Raw genomic sequence first — 22099 nt, forward strand, 5'->3', positions numbered from 1 at the left:
CAAGCAGTTGTCCCTTGGGCACTGCGGTCACGCTCCCAGGTCTTTAGGACCAACACTAATCCAACTTCCTTTTCAGGTCCCTCAAGAAATACGCTACCACGGTGTGAGTAGCTAGGAAGTGATGTTAGCCCTCATACCCGTAACTGCACAGGAGACCAAGGTGGTCACATTCAAATCCTTCCTACACTTCCTGATAACTCTCTTATCTCCACGACCAACCCTTCTCACATCTTTTTATCACCTCACACCGCTAAGGCAAACGATTCGAGAACCACTGAGCCAGCATCCAATCTTATTGTTTTGGATAATAATGAAAGTTTCTTATCTAGGTCAAATTATATTAGAAGTTGTATTGTTCTACTCTTATATTGATCATTTTCTACATGATAATGAAATCAATAATAAACTAGAGAACATAGAAACAACACAATATACATATGTATTTATATATATTTCTCATTGTAAGTTCATTTGTATCTAAGATAATAATCATAATTATAAAAGTGTTACAATCACTGGTAAATGTTGATGTAAGATTTTTCCCACTTCTTATTTCTATTCAACATAAACACACACATATATATATATATAGAGAGAGAGAGAGAAATACAAAGAAGGTTGAAATCATTGTACATTGTATACATATTTGAATTCAGAAATCTCTATAAAAAAAACATACTGATTGTCAAATGATCCACTAAATTTGTACTGATGATAAAGTTTTGTTCACTGAACTGAATAGTATGGTCATGAAGCTTTCAATCTTTCTTCTGGACGATATCATCACTATACACTTCAGACTTCACTTCTATCTGAGGTTTATACTGATGATGTTGTTCAGAAGAATGGTTGAAAGCTATACAACCAAACCATCTAGTTGAGTGAACAAAACTCTATCCAGATCATCCACCTGAGGTACAAATTTTCTCCATATTTGTACTTAATTTACACTTGATTTATATATATGTATACAGATAAGACTAATATTACATTCTTATTGTCATCTACAATCAATATATTATGTAATAAGACAAGATATATGTACCTTTATATGAAGTCTCTATGATATATTATTACACTAAAACGTTAACTTTTTTTATTCCCATTTTTTTGTTTCCCTTCCCCCCCCGCCGATGTTTTATCTATTATTGATGTAAATATTAACAAAAATTTGATTGAAGACATTTTGTATTAAACAAAATGTCGGTATTCATTATTGATTGTTTATTATGCTTAAATATTAAAGATTGAGTGAATGGTATATGTTCATTATGTATAAATGAATTGGATGGTGATGTTGATGACGATGACAATAGAATATTTGAATGTTGATAATCCATTGGTATAGAAGAAGTAGAAGTAGAAGAAGAAAAAGAAGAAGGAAGAGGAGGAGGAGGAGGAGGAAAATATGTAGATGAATGTACAACATTAGGTAAATATGATGAATTCGATGAGGAATGAATTGGATCATGATATTTCATTATTGAATGTAAAGAATTCTGTTCTAAACAATTAGTTTCATTTGAAACATAAATAGATTTTGATTGAGATTGTAATTTAGATAGTATATTCGTTTCAATAGTAGTATGATTAGTACTACTATTAATATTATGAGTAGTATTATCATTAGTAGTAAGTAGATGATCAGTTTTATTCAAGAAATATTCATTCATTATATTTGAATTATGTAATCCAATTTGATTATTATTATTAGTAGTATATTGAATATTAGATAAATTAGTATAATGTGGAAATGTTTGTGAAGATGTAACATAAGTAGTATTTGTAGTAGTATAATGAAATATTTGATTATATTTTTCAGAATTTCTTTCATTTGAAAGTGTAGTCAAATTAAAATGATGATTGGATTGTTGACAAATTGAAGGATCTTGATTTGAATGCGGTAAAAATGATGGAATTGTTTGAAAGTTATGATTTGATGAATTGAAATAATCTTCATCATATTCACCATTATCATTTTGTTCATTATCATCATCATCATCATTATCATCGTCGTCGTCGTCGTCACCATTATCATCAGCAGCATTATGGTCTTCGTTATCATCATCATCATCATCATCACCATCGGTTTCATCCCCAACCATCTGTTCATCATCATCATCATCGTCATCACCTTCTAAAATGGTTTCATCTTCATTTGGTCGATTACTTGAATCTTTATGATTTTGAAGTTTTTTAGCGGATTTCATTAAATGTTCAATAGATTTTTCATTATTTACATGATTTGTATTTGAATTTTGTGCAGAATTTAAATTTGTTGGACTTTTCTGTTCTATACTACTAATACTTCCAATTGATTTTGGTGGCCAACTCATTTTATTCTCTTTTTTTAATCGTCTTCTAGCATTTGCAAACCATGTTGAAACCTGATAATGAATTAATAAATATTATATATATGTATATCATTTTACAGATAAGTATGTACTAAGGTCTTTTAGTATGAATACAGATTAAATAAAGAATTGTAACTTATAGAAGGATATCAGAAGGGATTTTCTGGAGATTTTAGTAATTTCATATAGTTGAGATTGTGAGCTAACCCACCATGGAAAACCTGGAAACACTGGACGGCCGTTTCGTCCTATTATGGGACTCCTCAACAGTGCACATCCACGATCCCGCCTCGAGATTTAGTGGTCTATCGGTCAAGTGATTTGGCGCGAGACTGGTAGATCCTGGATTCAAATCTCGTGAGGCGTGATCGTGGATATGCATCGCTGAGGAGTCCCACAATAGGACGAAAAGGCCGTCCAGTGTTTCCAGGTTTTCAATGGTGGTCTAGCTTCAATTGACTCATGATTTCAATTATAGGGAATAGTTTATCAGATAGAAAAATTATAAACTAATAATACTTGTGGATAGTGACTACCAATGGAATCCAGGACGCGCATTTCTTCTTATTTAGGACTCGTCAGCTGGATGTACCTGTATCTCAGAGTTGACGTTCACTCTGGGACTCGAATCCAGTAGTGTTTACTTCAAACGCCATCGCGTTATCCACTTAGCTACTGAGTTCTGATAGCTACCTGCTTGTGCAATGGTGTGAAGTTTAATTTCACTTGGTATTGTTTGTTTGAATCTTCTCATCGTTATTTAGGACTTCAATTGATCAGTCTCTTCTTGGCATATGTGCATCCTGTACGGATCGCCTCGATATTGCACACATGCCAACAAGAGACTGATCAATTGCAGTCCTAACTAACAATGATAAGATACAAGTATACAACACAAAGTGAATATAATAATAGTTGTGGTCAGTAGTTTAATAAATGAACTCGTCAGTTAGATATACTCGAATCCTAATGTTATTGATCAAAGAGCGATTTAAGTCCAATAACTTGTACATTTAATGATAAATTATTATGCTCTGAGTTATCAAGTTCAAATGTTCATAAAATTATTAAACAGATATGAAGTTGTAGTGGCTGGTACTATGTCGAGCCCTTATCACTCATTCTGGCTTCTAGACGAATCAATTTACCCATGGTTCCCAACCTATATTTTGATCTTGTTAATTATTTACTTGTCAACCCTGACTGTTTTTATGTAAGCGTATATGTGTTCATTTTCTAACTTACTTCAACACATGTCTAACTTATTTTTGTATGACTATAAAGATCGATTAACGCTTGATTAAACTGAATCGGCTCACATGCCATCTCTACCGCGTATCATTTCGCTTCACTTCTTTCTCTTCGCTTTCTTAGCTTCGTTCCTTTGATTATCTATCCAGATTAACGAGTGTACAAAATATACGTATTCAAAAATCTATTTCGCTTATTTAATTCCGTTATTCACTAACGCGAGTTAAGTCGATAATTTTATCAATGGATTTGGTAGAATGCATATTTCCATAACATTCATACGATCCAATTGGAATCAGATATTGGGTCACTAAATTGATGAGCCCATCCATAACATTGTCTGATCTAATTGACGTCAAAATGAAGGTCCCTCATCAAAACATTTTATATGAAATTCATAAACTTTCTTTGTGTATAAACCGAAATCTCAATTATTAATAACTTTTTCTTGGACGGTCATTACGTCCTAAGACGAATTCAACTATTAAATTACCTTAATCTATCATTACAAAACCCTCTTTCTGATACACTAAAATATGTTGAATTATAACGTCTGTCAGCTAAGTGACTGAAATCAACTAGCAGTAAAAAGAATAAGAAACTAGTCAAACATAAGAATAGTCTGTACTCAATGATCAACTTATTGTTAATATTTTAATCTTTTAAGAAGTTAGTTACAACTAAAGACAACAAAATTGGTGGATAAATGTTCAAATCTTACAAGTGTTATCAGTTTCTATCAAGATTATAAATACACCTTAGTGATAAATTCTAATTAGTATACAAACTAGGGTTCAGAGTTTCTTACTGATTGATTCTAACCATTTTACAATAAAACACAATGATTGAATTCACTTAGTATTGTTTGTTTGAATATTCCCATTGATGTTTAGGACTGCAACCAGTCAGTCTCTAATTGACATACGTGCATATTGTGCATATTGCCTCGACATAGCCTTAATTCACAAGCATTGTAAGCAAAGATGGATAGTGACTAGCAGTAGAATCCAGGACACGCATTTCTTCCTATTTAGGACGCGTCAGCTGGATGTACCTGAATCTCAGAATTGATGTTCACTCTGTGACTCGAACCCAGTACCTTTCGTTTCAAACGCCATCGCTTTATCCACTCAGGGTGAACATCAACTCTGAGATTCAGGTACATCCAGCTGACGAGTCCCAAATAGGATGAAACGCGCGTTCTTGATTCCACTGCTAGCCACTATCCATCTTTGCTTATAAACACAATGATTCTTTCACAGAACATGTAAAATATATAAATTTCATTCAAGTCAACTTACTTGAGTTAATGTCATTTTTGTAATAATAGCAAGCATTATTTTTTCTCCTTTAGTAGGATATGGATTTTTCATATGCTCTTGTAACCAAACTTTTAATGTTGTAGTACTCTCTCTAGTGGCATTTTTTCGTCGTGTACCATCAAGACCATAAGTAAATCTAAGTAAAATTATATGAAGTGATATTTTATTCTAATAAATTTGATATATATTACTCAAATGAATATATAATGTTATTTTTTTGACTGAAACACATTAGTTTTGATAAGAAAATGCCAATATACCCTGGTAAGGTTAACAGTGGGAAGAGTCAACTCTCCTTCTCGAAATGTTGTCATATAGCCACGCGTATACAGCCACTGTCAGGGAAGTCCTACTGTTTGCCTTCTCGTAGTTCAGTAGTTGTTTACGAAATTGAGAGGATGAAAAGTGAATATTCTGCTTTTTAACCTGGTTAGTGGATATGGAGGATACATATGGAGGAGTTGCAAAACCCTGATTTTAAACCAATGGTGCACATCGGCTTCAGGATCTTGAAGGATTAAATAGCATATGAACCAATCGTTGGTCACCAGCTACCATAGGACTTCATCTCCTTACGTCGCCTCACTGTCTTGTGAATTAAACCTCTAGGCCAAATGTTCGAGGAGTGACCTCCTAAGAAAACCAACCCCTCTTCGTTTCAGGCACCCGGGCAGTATTCCAGCCCTTACACAAATCGAATGACGAAGTGTGGCGTATATGATCTGGTACCTCCTCATGCCAATGTTTATGTGTTTGAATAAATATTGATAAAAGATATAACATTTCTTAGACTGATATCTTTCAAGTTTACTACCAAATGAGATAAGACTAATTTATAACTATGTGAATTGTATATAGTTTAATTCATTTCAAACTGCTGATCTATTTATTATCCAGTCCAAACTACTCGTGTATCAGCAAGCATCACACATCACACCAAATAGTGGTTAGTTGTATGCAAATACTATATCCCGATCATTTCAATTGATATAATTTGCAACCAATTTGTCTTGCTTACCTAATATATACTGCATCTAACCTCTGAATAATACAACTCAATTAACCGACGCAATTCTAAGATTTAGATCATTTTATGGAATAAAAATCTTATCTACATTAACATGTAATCAATGCTGTGATCAGTATTAAACGTATATAACAAGTTTATTTTTCTCTTACCCATGATGATTCGTATGTCCAATACTAGGACTATTAGTTTGATTAAAATTTCTTAAATGTCCATTATTTAAGTAAACTGAATGATGTAAATGAGTATTAGCAGAATGTTGAGTTGATCTGGATAAAAGTTGGTGGTGATGTGATAAATTCCCACTGAATGGATATGAGTTATTATTATTGTTGCCAGTTTTATTACCATTATTCCGTGTATGGAAATGAAGATGTTCTGTTGACAAATCATTTGTTGATATTCTTGGATATGTTGATTGTTTTGAATGAGTTGAATTTATAACTTGTGAATAAACATTTAACGTTGGAGGATGAACGGAAGGTATACAACGATACAATGAATTATTGGATGTAACTAATACATTTGGATTACTTATTTCATTTATTCGTAGACGATTTATTGGAGAAGGTGGAGATGATGGTGATGATTGTATTTTATCATTTAATATTTGTGAATTAGAATATTTTATATCACGGGACTCCAAAGTCGATGATAATGATGAGGATGATGATGAGGAGGAGCAGGAGGCGGTGAAATGTTCCTTTGTTTTTATTAAACCTTTTTCAGACAATAGTTTATAATCATTTGGTTGGAATTTTTCATAATCCATATTTGCTGTATCATTATGATTTCTATGATTATTTAGATTATTCTCATTGATACTACTACATGTACCAGTAGTATAAGTAGTATTAGTAGGAAAGAATGAAATAGTTGTTGACAATAATGCATTTGAATCATAATGTTTCTTATCAGTATATATATTATTACTAATAATATTTGTCGTACTAGATATACTACTACTATTATTACTCATTATAGTATTATCAGTAGTATGTTGTTGACTTAATGATTGTTGTTGGTGTTGTATATGATTAAATAATACTTTCGATGAAAATAATTTATTTAAATATGGAGTATAATTTGAAAATTCTGTGAAATCATTTTCATTTTTATTAATCAAATTAAAATCTGTACTTAGATTACCACAATGGTTTGAATGAACTTCATTCATTTCTCCAACATGTAACTCTATCGGTACACATGTTGATAAGGATGATAAAGATGATGACGACGATGTTGTTGTTGCTGATTTAGACGAAGCGGATAGATGATCTAATGATGTAGGTATGTTTAATTTTGACATTAAGTTAGTTTCTGTTATTTCTTGTTCTGAATAACTGGATACTGTAGTTTCTGAGGTATTATTCATTTCTTTTGATTGTTTAAAATAAATAGATGATTCATGAAGATCCATAGGTAATGATGAATGTAATATTGGATCATTATTTGGTTGATGATAAAGATGATAATTGGTTTTTTGATAATTAGAAGAATAGTTTAAATGATTAGAATACTGTTGTTGTTGTTGGTGGTGGTGGTGGTGGGGGTGAAGATGTTGATGATCATGAGGATGATGATATAATGAAGTAGGTGTTGAATAATTTAAACTATGTGTTAATCTATCTGATGAAAATACTTCTATATTGTCATGTTCAGTTTTACTTATCTCTTTCATTTCTCTAATTGAATGTTGTATATTAGGTGAATTTAAATCATTTAAGAAATTTCTTCTAGTATATCCTAAATTTTGAAATGATTTACTTTGAGAAGAAAGAAATGGGATATTGAATAGTTCTTGTTGATACTGTTGTCGTTCACCAAGTTCTTCATTTTGTGTTATATCATTTTTTAAATCAGAACATTCCCAAGAATTATGTCTGGTACCATAATCATGTGTCTAATAAGGAGAAAAAAAGTTTAGAATATATTTATACTAAAAAGAAATGGTTGGTTCAATTCTCACTGAAAAATAGTCTGTTCATAGTTAGGATGATAGTTTTTAATTTATTAGAATAAGGGTTTGTGGAGATTGTAGTAAGTTAGACTACTACTGGAAACCTGGAAACACTTGACGGGTTGCGCAAAATCATGGATCGATTGACGTTAGACATTAACACCGTTGGATGCTGACTCAAAGGTCTTGAGATTGAGTGTTCGTGCACGAGATTTCATGTCCTGGCTTCGAGTTCCGCATGTAGATCATGGATGCGCACTATAGAAGAGTCCCATATTAAGATGAAACGACCGTCCAATGCTTTCTGGTTCTCAATGAGGATCTAGCTTAACTCGACCCCTGAATTCAACTATTAAATTTTTTTAAAATTTAGTCGTATATATTCTGGAAAGAGAAATTTCTGATAATTAAACGGTTTCTTTTGATACATCATTATTGACCACAATTAGCCCCAAGAAAAACCATACAAATTTAACGTCAATACACTTATGTTCTTCCCCTACTAAAAGGTGGAATTCAAGTGGGTTTTACCAATCTACACAAAATGATATGTAACTTCAGTATAACAATATCTTATTTTACCAAGTTGATAAAGTAGCCAGTGAGGAGTCAACTGGGTTCAAACGTGACAGATGTCATCCTACAATGAAGGTTATTCTTGTTTTACTAAAATCTATATTAGGGGGACATGAATTTCTTCAACAATACTTCGGGATATCGCAATCTTTAAAAAAAAATAAGATATTAATGTATGAAACATGATTCTTGGCATGGTAACCAACTCCATGAATATTTCATATATGAATGTGAAATTTCACTGATAATAAATGTAAAGTGAATGATTAGTCTAGTTCTATTTAGTGTATGAATTTTCGACAGTTTACATTTCTGAAAACTTCATAGGTTGAACGAAGGAACTTCAAGTACGCAAATAGATGCCTAACCTTAAGAATGGGACATTTGAATCTATTGATTCACAATTTTCATTTCAATTAATTCGCGATGTTTCTTCATCGATCATCATATACTATGCTCCATGAGTATATCGCACCTATGGATATACACTGCAGAAGCGTTCCATATTCAGTCGAAACAACATTGGTTTTTGTGATATTTCTATTGATGTCAATGTGTGACGAATTACGTTTATAGGTTGAATTAATCACTACTGAAATTTGATTGCAAATAGTCTTATATCTAGGTTTTGATACATATTTGTAATTCCCAGACAGAACTCAGTAAAATGCATACTCTTCGATCAACATCTCAACTTATTCATTCAGTGGAACGAATAAAACAACTTCCTTCATGGTTATCAGTTGATAGTTAAAAAGTGGTAAAACATTTCAGTAATCTGAACAATGATCAGTAAGGTTCTTGATAAAGTCTCCACAATATCATTACAGGTCTGAAAAAAAAATCATTTTCTTACAAGAAATAATGAACAAATGAATTAACAAGTTGTTATATGAACAAGATAACTAAAACCGTTGGATCATCAATCAAGGACTAATGTAATGTTTGGCCAGACTCTTAATGTTGATCAAATTCCATTAAGTTGCTGTGTAATCAACATTTTGTGTGATATTGACTTTGCATGCACTATTATGAGATGTTGGGAAGTTCATGACCTAGGATTCGTACTATCTGGAACATGTCTACATAGCATATCTACTATTTTGAGGGAATTCACACTACTTATGTTATTTGGACAGCCCTGAACCAGCTTCACCTTTTGAGACGCTGACACCGAATTGTTTGGGTGATTATAAACTAGGTGTCAATAAACACAAATAATCGAAAACATTTTAAATAGGAATATAAATTACAAATAGAATTTCGTGTACATCATAGTCATGAGATTGAATTATCTGAAAAGAAACCTCTACATAAATTTGTTAACATCATGAAGACATGTACTTTTCTAATGACTTTTTTTAGAACCCACAACTCAGTTCACCTACTACTTGCTTCTAAAATTTATACACTTTTCTAATCATTACCGTTTACGGTTAAGGAAAAGAAACTTGTATTTTAAAAAACCTTCAACAAGCATATTTCTGACTACAATAACAAACTAACTAAGAAACTTGCAACTTATTATCAGAATTCGGTTTGTGGAGATTTTAGTAATTTTATATAGTTGAAATTATGAGTTGATTGAAGGTACACCACCATGAAAAACCTGAATTACTAAACGGCGCATCTACGATTCCGCCACACGAAATCCAAACCCAACACCTATCAGTCTCGCGCACGAGCGCTTAACCACTAAACTACTGAGCTTGCATCCAACGAGATTGTGGATGCGCACTGCTGAGGAGTCCCACAATAGGTTATATTAGTTAATTTTTAAGATAGTATATATCTTAATCAATGTTCCCTAGTAAATTGTTAGATCATTTCTATCTATCTATCTATCTACCTTCATTCATGTAAATCAATCATTCATGACATATTATATTTTGGGAATTCTTTTTGGTGTGGAAAATCCACTAAAATTTTTTTTTATTTTTACGTTTCATTAACTTTATTTTATCTGGTTTTTTTTCTTTAAAATATAAATGTCAACATAAAAAACTGATAGTCAGATAAGTACATTAGACAAGGTAGATAAATTGGTTTCATATCAGATAGTTAACAAGAATCTAACGAACATGTTCCATAAAAAAACTTTATTCCCTCCCCTCCCCCCCCATAAATCTAATAATATTTAAAAGAATATTAATGATGATAATGAAAATTCATTGATCCATTAAAATAAATGATAATTTTATTTTTCTGTGAAAATTTTTAGTTTTAGTTTTATTCCATTATAACAAATTAACACTTCAACATTAAGGTTATTCATTCATTGGAAAATGATATAGTGTGATCCATAGCACTCTTCTCTTTCTCCCTCTCCCTCTCTCTCTCACTCTCACACACATATACATGCAAACGCCTGCACACAACCTTGAATGTACACTGAAGAACCTCTCCCCTCCCTTGTTTTTTATCACTTTGTCTTTCACATTGGTGCATATGTACATGGATAATATTACTCTAAATGTGATGTTACACCTGTAAAATAGATTTCTTTATTTTTCTTTATTCATCAAGATTCAAGACGGTTTTGTGATATGTTGGGATTTTTATTCCAAACAGTAATGTATATTCATATCTTCTTAATAGATTCATTCTATCCCCTCTCCCCCCCCCCTCAGTTTTTTCGTCTACTGTTTTTTTTCATTTCTTACCACAATCATAAGTGTTTTTTAATCTCACATCAACTAACTAGAGAGAGTTACAACATTAGAGATAAAAAAACAAACAACCAATTTCTACCCATAACCTAACCTTTCAAAAAAGATTATGAATACCCGTTCATCATTATTCTAGTTTGTGAATAGTCACCTATATGTGTGTAATCTAAACTACTTAATTTTTCCGCTTAATCTACGTTCAAACATTTGGGTTTTTCTCTATGATTGATAAAAAAAACAAAGCTGTATCTCATTAGATTCATTAACTTTTGAAGAGTTTTCGCTTCATTGAAGAGTAGAATCAATGATGGTTTGATAATTAGCGAAACCTACTGAGGATAATTGGAGTGTATATATAACATAATAAACTTAATAACGTCATATTATTTACTTGTTACATGTTAAAACGAAGGATTCTATATCTTCAGCATAGAGACGTTTATATATAAGAGTATAAATATATCTATATATAATCTTCACCTCACCCTCCTATCTCATACACACGAACAAATATAGACGAAGACAACAAATGTAGCAGTAGTCTCTGCATCAATATGACTCAATATACACAAAGGAAAAAGCAAGATTCTCAAATACAGCATGAAGAACGCCAAGCCAATCACACTTGAGGTCGAAACTCTGGAAGATGTGGAAACATTCATGTAACTCGAAAGCATCATTGATGAACAAGGAAGATCTGAGGCTGACGAAAAGGCGAGGATTGGTAAAGCAAGGACTGTATTCCAACGATTGAAGAATATATAGGTCTCAAAACAACTGTCAACTAATTTCAAAGTGAGAATCTTCAATACGAACGTCAAGACAGTCCTACTGTACGGAACTGAAACTTGGAGAACTACAAAAGCTATCATCCATAAAGTTCAAGTTTTTATAAACATTTGTATACTCGACATTAACTGGCCGGATGTTATCAGTAACAGTGTTTTATGGGAGAGGATAACCCGAATTCCAATTGAACAGGAAATTAGGAAAAGACGTTGGAAGTGGATAGGACATACAATAAGGAAATCACCAAACTGCATCACGAGGCAATCCCTAACTTGGAATCCAGAAGGGAAACGGAAAAATAGGAAGTCCAAAGAACACATTACTCCGGAAAATAGAAGCTGATATGAAAAGGATGAATAACAACTGGAAGGAACTTGAAAGGATCGTCCATGACAGAGTTGGTTGGAGAATGCTGGTGTGCGGCCTATGCTTCTCAACGAGAGGTAACAGGCGTAAGGAAGTAATGTATACAATCTTCATGCAAATCTTTTTCCTACGATATTTTAACTCAACCTCATTGTTTGAACAGTAATCTATTAGCCATTCAGATATTATTTAGAATTGATATTTGTTGATCACTAATAATTGGTCAATGTTAAGTTAAATTCCTAGTTGATTACTGAGATTTAATCACCATTCAGTACTAGACAAACATGATATTAATCACTATTTATCAGTCAATATAAAATATTCTATAGGAAAGTGTTATAAACCTTTTTCCCTGTTAAAATAGTTCTTTATAGGAATATGTTTTATAGCATTTTTCTAAGTGAATGAACTTCAATTTAGTGTTTGGAAAAAAACGTCATCATATCACATAATTTTGGGAGACCTGCCTGATTATTTGGGCTATCTGTTCTTGCCATCTAGATACTTCAACAAGTTATCTGTTACCTTATTTGTTTCAACAGATGTTTATATCTATTAGTCTCATAACCTATTCAAGTGCGTTTGTAAAAAACATTTACAACCTTTTGCTGTACAAGTTACAAAAGTTTACAACCAGAAACATCACGACGGCTGGCAATGTGCATTGAAAAAAATGAATATTATTCGGATGTCGACTTCGGAAATGCTAAGATCTAACTGACGATCAGTCAATAATTATCGTCAATATCGATCAAGAAATAAGAAATGGAAACTTGATGAAATACTTCATGCTGAGAATTCTATATTGTACCAAAATTATAATATTGATTAACACTAATAATAATAATAATAATAGTGTCGACGTGAATAAGGGCAATCTATGATAAACAATATCAGAATTAAATGAATACCTCTCCTAGATTCTTATAATTATCATTAATAGTTCAAGTCAGTGAATAAATAGTATACGTTGTAAGTGATTATTATAAGACACCTACGTAATTTAAGTCAAACGATAATCAATAAAATGTTATAGAGATGTTCACTAATGAGACTGTTATGATTAAGTATTTACGCTAAGGTTGTACTTGATAGTTTCAAATAAATTAAATATTCGATAGAGTTCTGATAAGGAAATGTGTAGAAATTATCTACCAGTTAAGGAATATTATTTATATCAGAAGGGGTTTTGTGGATATTATAGTAATTTCAATAGTTGAGATCACTAGTCAATTAAAGCTAAACGATCATGGAAAAACCTGGAAACATTGGGCGGCCGTTTCATCATATTGTGGGACTCCCCAGTAGTGCGCATTCCCGCGAGATTCAAACCCAGGACCTACCAGCCTCACACCAGAGCGCCTAACCACTAGACCACTGAGCCGGCATCCCATGGCGTTAATGTCTAACTTCAACTAATCCAAGAAGTTGAGTAACCGTTCACCTATTGTCATTTACTTGTTTGTTTGTTTTCATAGCGAAAAATGAATGAATGGATGCTCAGTTATTCATTCCCAAACTATCCAAATTCAATGTACCCATCATAAGCAAATAAATTTCATATAGTTATGAATTTTCTTTTTTTCTTTTTTTGATTTTTTGACACAAAAATATTGATTATTTGTAATCCATTTTTAACATAACAAAACAACTTCAAAAAGAATATTGAACCATTTTTAAAAAGAAAAAAAAAGAACGAAAAGAAAAACCAAATAAACAAAACTAACAATAAAAGAATTTGTATTTGAAGAAATAGAATGAGATGGTGAGGGTGAGCGAGCGAGAGAGAGGGGGGGAGGAGTGGAAAAAATTAGAACCAGAATTGTATACAAAGTGAGTTTGGTGACATTTCTTTCTTAAAATAACGAAAGAAACCTATGATATCTTTCCTTCTATTCTTTCCGCTAAAAATAAAAGCATGAGGCGGTATATTTAAAACAAAATAAAATAAATGGGAATATTGGGAAGTAGTGGTAGTAGTAATAGTAGTAGTAGTAGAAGAAGAAGAAGAACAAGAAGAAGGAGAAGTAATTCGTCATTATTTGTTAGAAAATAAAGAAGATATAACATACATATTTATGTATAGATAACAAGATATATGTTGAAAGATACTTTGAAGCATCGAAAGACCCATCTATGTGTATCTATACAAATACATGGAAATGTATATGGAAGCACAACAACACAATCAATGGATCAATTTATTGACAACCATTTATCATTAGATTGATACTGCTGTTTCTATTATCATTATTATTACTATTACTATTAGTACTACTATAAATACTACTTCAAGTAGTAGTAATAATTTAAGGTATACATATATATGTATTTACACAAGTATCAGTCGACTGTTAATCATTAAAATTACTGGAATGTGGATTGTATTCTATCGGAAAACTGGTGTAATATATATATACATATATATATCAGCCAGTCAGCTATAACGTACGGCCAGGCATATTTATGCATCGGTCCAAGTTGCCATACCTCGTTAGCACAACAAGATGAACATCGGATTCATAAGAGTAGTTAATTTTTAGTGGTGGTAGTATATAAAAGAAAGGTTGTATATAGGGATATAGTATAGGAAGAAAGAAAGTTATAGAGCAATTTTTATCTCAAGGTTTAAGGGAAGATAAAGAGTGTATACACCTACGCCATTCTGATCGATTCTGAGCCATGTCACCTAGAGTCACTAACGATTGGTTACGATAGTCACGCGGACCCCAACTAAGTAGTCTGCATCTGCCAACATGGCTCACACTAAAAGTTAGTGACTTCAAGCACTGATGCTACGTTTCGGTTTGACCGCCCCTAACTTTATTCCAACCATCCCCAATATTAGTCAGCATAGCGTGTCGTGGTAATCGATGTTCAGGCATACAATATATATATATATATATATATATATATATTACTAGCAAACATGTTGAAGGGTGTTGCGTAGTTTCTGAGTAATTAAAAGGTTTAATTGTGAAGCTCTTATTGTTTTTTTTTCCGGGTAAAATTATCAGAATATGTTTCAAAGAGAAGTGAGCTAACAAATATCATTTAGGAACTAAGCGTTCCAATGAAAATAATTTATTGTTTTTATGTAGAAGATTGATTCTCATACTGATTTTTGAGAAAAAATATACTACTTACTGATAGATGTCAGGCTTTACATTCCACTAATTATATTACTATCATGGCATATCATTAATTAGTTTACATTAATATTGTATCATTTGTTGTATAAATAAGATGGTTATGTAATATCTTGGATTAGTTAAAGTTAGACATTAAAACCGTTCGATGCCAATTTAGTTTAAGCATTTGCGCGTGAGACCAAAGGTTTTGGGTTCGAGTTCCACGTGTGGGATTGTGAATGAGCACTGATGAGGATACCCATACTAGGACGAAGTGGCAGTCCAGTACTTCCAGCTTTTCAATAGTGGTCCAATATTGATCGATTTATGATAATCCATATGTTTAGACGGTAATATATTTTTGTTAGGAATTACACGAAGGTCACATTATTGTTCTTGTTAAAGTGTATTGGTCAAAAAATAAATAATGGATAAATTAAGTTCCGTGGGGATTGATAAATAAATGGGTTAAAGTTATTTGGTGGTTAGAGTTGTTCAGCAGAAAACCTTAAACATAATAACGGGCTTGTGGACAATTGTAGCAAGAACACCTGAAATATTGACTAGTGAACGCATTGAAACTTGATTGACTAAACAGTTATAACATTCATTAGTTTTGGTAAGTCTCGATCATAGATCATTTTTTGCCAAACTTTTGATGCGGATTCGAATCGAATAAGTAATAATGTAGATTTAATGATGACCGACTTTAATCTATCCAACTTTCCACTCATTCAATAAAGATATCAGTCCGTTTGTAAGATAAATTAGTTGATTTTCTGATGTAACTAGTCTGAGAAAACTGAACCTAACATATATCTGCTGGTGATGTCACGGGTTTACACCGTAAATTAGTAAAGGAAAAAATAACCAAACTACGAGAATTTTAAGTTGGGACTGCTGAGGCATTGACTTTCTGCAAATCTTATGATCAGTTTAAAATTTTAAATTCAGTTCTTAAATGATTTTCAATTAGGGATAAGTTACTCTGTATACCATGATGTCTGAAGTAAACATACATTGGGTAAAAGACAAATGTATCACCAGATAAATTTGGTAAATGAATATTTATGTATGGTGTATGTTGTTTATGTCGATAGATATAAGTAGTATGTGTCATCAATCGAAAGTGAAATGCCTGGCGGCAGAATATTAAGGAGATCGAAGAAAAGAGAACGAGAACAGAGAATGAATGGTATGTAAACAAAAGAACACTGATATCTGAGACGATTGACTGAGATTTTACAAATCAAGTATTAAATGTATGATTCTTAGATTTTACTGAGATGTTCTGTAATTTTGTATTCAAATAATTTCTAGTTGTCCCCACTTGTATTCTCGTTCATTACACCATCAAATCAGTTTGTCAAAACTAATGAAATAACATTGAGACTTGGATCATAGCTACTCTAGTTCTACTGATAACCAGGAAATATAATCTGTAGATGACATTTTCTTTGCTAACATGTTTAACGTAATCAGAGAAAATTTCTCACTGATTCCAATGCAGATCAGTATGCATCTAAGGAGTCAAGTTGAAATTTTGCGTGATTTGTTTTTTTTAATTAGTCTTCTAACACTGAAAAATCAAGGAGCTTAGCATCACTACTTTATGAAATTCGTCTATCTCAGGTTTGATTACATGTGAACCTTGTAGGGTAGTATCTACCAACAAAGGGACAATTATCCAATATACTTAGATTTTTAATGGTTCTTAAATTAATTTTAGTTCATGTTGTGAACTGTCTTCTAAATGATAGTATCTCATCAGGAAACTATTTAGTTTACACTTACATTTACACTGATCGCTGTATGCTTGTATAATTTTAATCAGCAAAAGATTTTTATGAAGGTGGCTTTGTGGGGATCGATTTAATGTGTCAGTTATATTCATCAATGACTGATCTCAATTGGGATATTATTTAAAATCAATGATCATCTAACAACTGTCTCGTCCTAGTTTTGAAATTTTTAGCATTGCGAACTCAACACCTCAACTGAGATCAGTGTTTGACGAATGCCATCTAAAGATTAAATAATTTTCCTTAAAATACATTCATTACCACACATATCATATGCTCACTAGTGGTCTACTTTTAAATAAATCATTGAAGTTAGTGGAATTCGTTTGTATCAGAATGAAAACAGTTATTACCATTGTTATTGAATGATCATCATTTTAGAGCGTGAATCATTTTTTACTATCCTAAGGTTTAATACCTTTCCCGTCACCACAATAACTGGAGATTTTTAATTGGAACTCTACTAGAAATCCCGTAGTTGGATGAAATAACTAACCAATATTCCTTAGTTTTTAGTCAGAACCACCCTGAAACGTGATAAATATGAACAAGCAAGTAAACCATATAAAGGTACGTATCATTTTATTTCATTGAATTAATCATTTCCTAGGCAATAAAACCTTGTTCCTTTTTTGATTATTTATAAATACAAATCGTGGATTGGTTAAAGTTAGACATTACCACTGTTGAATGCCGATTCAATAGTCTAGAATTTAAGCGTTCACGCGCGAGATCAAGAGGCCCTGGGTTCGAATCCCACCGGTGAGATTGCTGATGAGTACTTCTCAGGAATCCCATACGAGAACGAAACGACTGCCCCATGCTTTCAGGTTTTCTACGGTGGTCTAGCTTTAATTGGCTCATGAATTTAAATATAAAATTACTAAAATCATCACAAAACTCCCTTCTGATATATACAAATCTAGTCTATGGCAATATTCATCAATATTAGAACGAGTAGCTTAACAAAAATTAGGCACCAAGTATAAAGAAGTCATTATATATGAAAACTATTTTAGAAAATAATCTCAGCAATTAATAATTTTAATTTTGATTATTATCCTGAAGAAGTTTAGACAAGATTGTTGGACGAAACATTAAACTGATTTAAATTTCAATAGGACGAAACGCGCGTCAAATTGGATTCCACTGCTAGTCACTATCCATCTTTGCTTACCATGCTTGTGAATTAAGGCTATATTGAGGTAATATTCACAGTATGCACATATTCCAATTAGAGACTAACCAGTTGCAGTCCTAACACATCAATGGGAACATTCAAACAAACAATACTAAGTGAATTTAATCACTAAGATTATTTTCAAAAAAAAATTTTTTTTTTTAAAAGAAAAACAATTTCACGCCTATACTATTTTTAATGAATCAAAGTAAACTTTTCATTATCCTTAAATATTTCAATGTAACATAATTGTTTTTTGTATTTTTTTTTGGTTTCATCTCTTAACAGTAGAACATATGGACAATTAAAAAATTCTCAACATGTGGTGACGTAACACAAGGCGCTATTATTTAATTTATTTATTTAAAAATAACATTACTATCATTACCATTATTATTATTAGTAGTAGTGGCATAGTAGGAGTAGTGGTAGTACTAGTAGTAGGAGTGGTAGTGGTAGTAGTAGTGCTAGTAGTAGTAGTAGTAGTAGTAGTGGTACCATTATTATTATTACCATTATTATTGCTATTATTATTATTAGTAGTAGTAATAGTAATAGTAGTAGTGGTAGTAGCAGTAGTAGGAGTAGTAGTAGTGGTGGTAGTGGTGGTAGTAGTACCATTATTATTATTATTGCCATTATTGCCATTATTATTAGTATTAGTAGTAGTGGCAGTATGATTATGATTGTTATTATTATTATTATTATTATTGATTATTATGATGTAATATGATACAGGGGAAACCAATGAAACAGTAGCTAAGTTATGTTTCGTTTTCACAAAAATATTGAACAGTTGTTCTTCATTGATAATTGATTTTTTTTCTTTTTCTATTTTAATTTTTATCAATGTTAAGTAACTAAGTTAAAAAAAGGGGTAAGTTATCAGAATACAATTTTTTTTTTAGATTTTTTTTAAGGGAAAATAAAACACAACAGCAGGAATTTTTTTGTTTTGTTGTTTTTGATTAAATGTAGATTAATAGTATTGCATAGGGAGTATTTATATGGAATAGTAATGTAAAGATTAATAGAATTAACAGAGTTTTATTATATTGAAGACGTGAATTCTTCTATGTTGATTTAAGTAAGATGATTACATCATTAGGCTTAATGTCAAGTACATAGGTCGATTCCGGTAAATGGTTGTTTATATTAAGGTTGTTTTTTTACAGGATGAGGTTATTGAACTCATTCTCAACCCTTCTACTTTACCCGCGTTGGGTAGAAGCACTAACCTTAGAAAAGCTACAGGTGGAAGATCTGCTGAAGATATGAAGGTAAGGATTGGTAAAGCAAGAATGGCATTCTTATAACTGAATAACTTATGAAACTTAAAGGACTACCAACTAATACAAAAGTCATAATCTTTAACACCAACTTCAAGATAGTTCTACTATACAGAGTTGGAACTTGGAGGACTTTTAGAGCGATCATCAAAAAAGGCACATTTATCTAAAAAAAACAGTTGTCTATGCAAGATACTTAACATCCGTTGGCTTAATACCATCAACAACAGCTTACTATGAGAGAAGACAAATCAGCTTCTATCTGAATAGGAAATTAGCAAAAGATGGTTGAAGGTGGATAAGACATATTGTGGAAATCATCAAACTGCATAACGAAGCAACCTCTAACTTGGAATCATGAAGAGAAATGTAGAAGAGGAAAACCAAAGAAATCTTTTTGCCTGTAATCGGAAACAGACAACAAAATGATGAATCATAACTGAAAAAGATTGTTCAGAATAAAGTTCGATAGAGAATGCTAATGAGTGACCTATGCTACACCATGTAGAGGAACAGCCTTAAGTAAATAAAGTGAATACACATGTCGATACCTAATAATTTGAACAGAGAAGATAAATTCTTTAAAATATTCATTACTGAATTTTAATAAAATAAAAATGTCGTAATAATGTGCGATTTATAAATTGCAATACATTATTGTATAAGCAATTTACTGATGTAAATTATACTTGGGATGAGTCAATATAATGTAAATAGTTGAATTCATCAGTCAATTTAAGCTAGACCACCACTAAAAATTTGAAAATACTGCACGATCGTTTATCCCATCGTTGGATGTTGGCTCAGTAGTGTAAAGGTCAAATATTCATGTGAGAAACCAAAATTGCTGGGTTCGAGTGCAGCATGTGAGATCGTGGATTCACACTGCTGAGAAGTCATATACTAGTATAAGCTGTCTATTTAGTGCTTCCAGGCTTTTAATAGTTGTTTAGCTTAGCTCGACTCTTGAATCCAACTATGAAAATACTACGATCTTCACAAATTTCTATTCCGATAAAATGAAACAGTTAAATCAGTTAAATGATTAAAGGTAGTCTGTAAGAAACTTTACTAAACTTCACTTTCATGTTACATAGTGCTTGTCAACAATATATATATATATATAAAGGGTTTTTGTGGATATCACAGTAATTGTAATAATAGTTGAGATCATGAATCAATTGGAGCTAGACCACCACGGAAAACTTGCAAGCACAGGAAGGCCGTTTCGTCCAAGCACAGGAAGGCCGTTTCGTCCCATTGTGGAACTCCTCAGCGATGCGTATCCACGATCTCGCCTCACGAGATTCAAACCCAGGACCTTGTTTTTACAATTTTAGTCATTATTATTGGATTTATTCATATATATATATATGAAATGATAAATTGTGTAGGGTTCTTTAATCAATGAATTTTGATCAACATATAAAACTAAACAAACAGAGAATATTCAACACTAATAAATGATAATTATAAGCAAAAATGAACAGTGGCAAACAGTGGAATCCAGGAAGTGCGTTTTGTCCTATCTAGGACTCGTCAGCTGGATGTACCTGAATCTTAGAGTTGATGTTCACCCTTAAACTCCAAACTAGTACCTTTCACTTCAAACGTCATTGTATTATCCACTCAGCTACTGAGTCTGAATAACCACTTGCTTGTTCAATCGGGTGAAGTTTGATTTACTTGGTACAATACCAAGTGAATAATAGTCAATCTATATATTTAAATAAGCAATGAAATAGATTATCCGTTCAATGTTTATTGTATAAATAACAATGAATGAAATCATTCTTAATGATGTTAGTTTCATGTTTTGAAAAGAAAGAAAAAAAAGAAAAGAAAAGAAAAAAGAAAGAAAACAATTTACAACAACAAAAATTAATATTTATGTCTTTTGTAAGTGAATACATAAAGAAAGAGATGCATAATCCTTCTATTCTGGAATCATCTACTTAAATGTATATACATATAATCCATTGTTCTATTATTTCAAACCACAAGTAGTTCTATGAAATATACGTTTTTTTTTGGGGGGGGGGGTAATAATATCTATATATTAATGATTTAAGTCTACACATCACATTGATAAACTATTCAAATAGGTTCATAAATCATGAATGATTGAAACGATACATCAGTAACCAAAAAAAAAACTGAAAAAAAATATTGAATTTCGACATTTCTTCTTTATCATTTTTTTCTTGTTTATTCATTTTAGGTAACTTTTAACTAAATAAATAAATAAATATTCATTCATTCCTTTGTTTAAATGAATGTATTTCCATTTCCCATGCACACACACACACATGCACACATATGCATACACGCATACACGTACGCAAGCACGTCCTCACGGACTTTGTCTCCCCTTTCCCTC

At 31.9% G+C, this 22099-nt stretch overlaps 1 protein-coding gene across 1 annotated transcript in view; it reads right to left on the bottom strand.

The window, feature by feature from the left end:
- Nucleotides 1–1160: 1160 nt before the first annotated feature.
- The window catches only part of Smp_202880 (uncharacterized protein), a gene marked incomplete at both ends in the record, with an annotated part of 35584 nt that continues 14645 nt past the window's right edge, over nt 1161–22099 (bottom strand). The window contains 3 exons of the mRNA XM_018797745.1: nt 1161–2387; nt 4907–5063; nt 6107–7857. Of these exons, the coding sequence (XP_018652756.1) occupies nt 1161–2387; nt 4907–5063; nt 6107–7857 (3135 nt within the window). The remainder of the gene's footprint in view (nt 2388–4906; nt 5064–6106; nt 7858–22099) is intronic.

Source organism: Schistosoma mansoni, chromosome 5, assembly GCF_000237925.1.
Source record: "Schistosoma mansoni strain Puerto Rico chromosome 5, complete genome".
Lineage (NCBI taxonomy): Eukaryota > Metazoa > Platyhelminthes > Trematoda > Strigeidida > Schistosomatidae > Schistosoma > Schistosoma mansoni.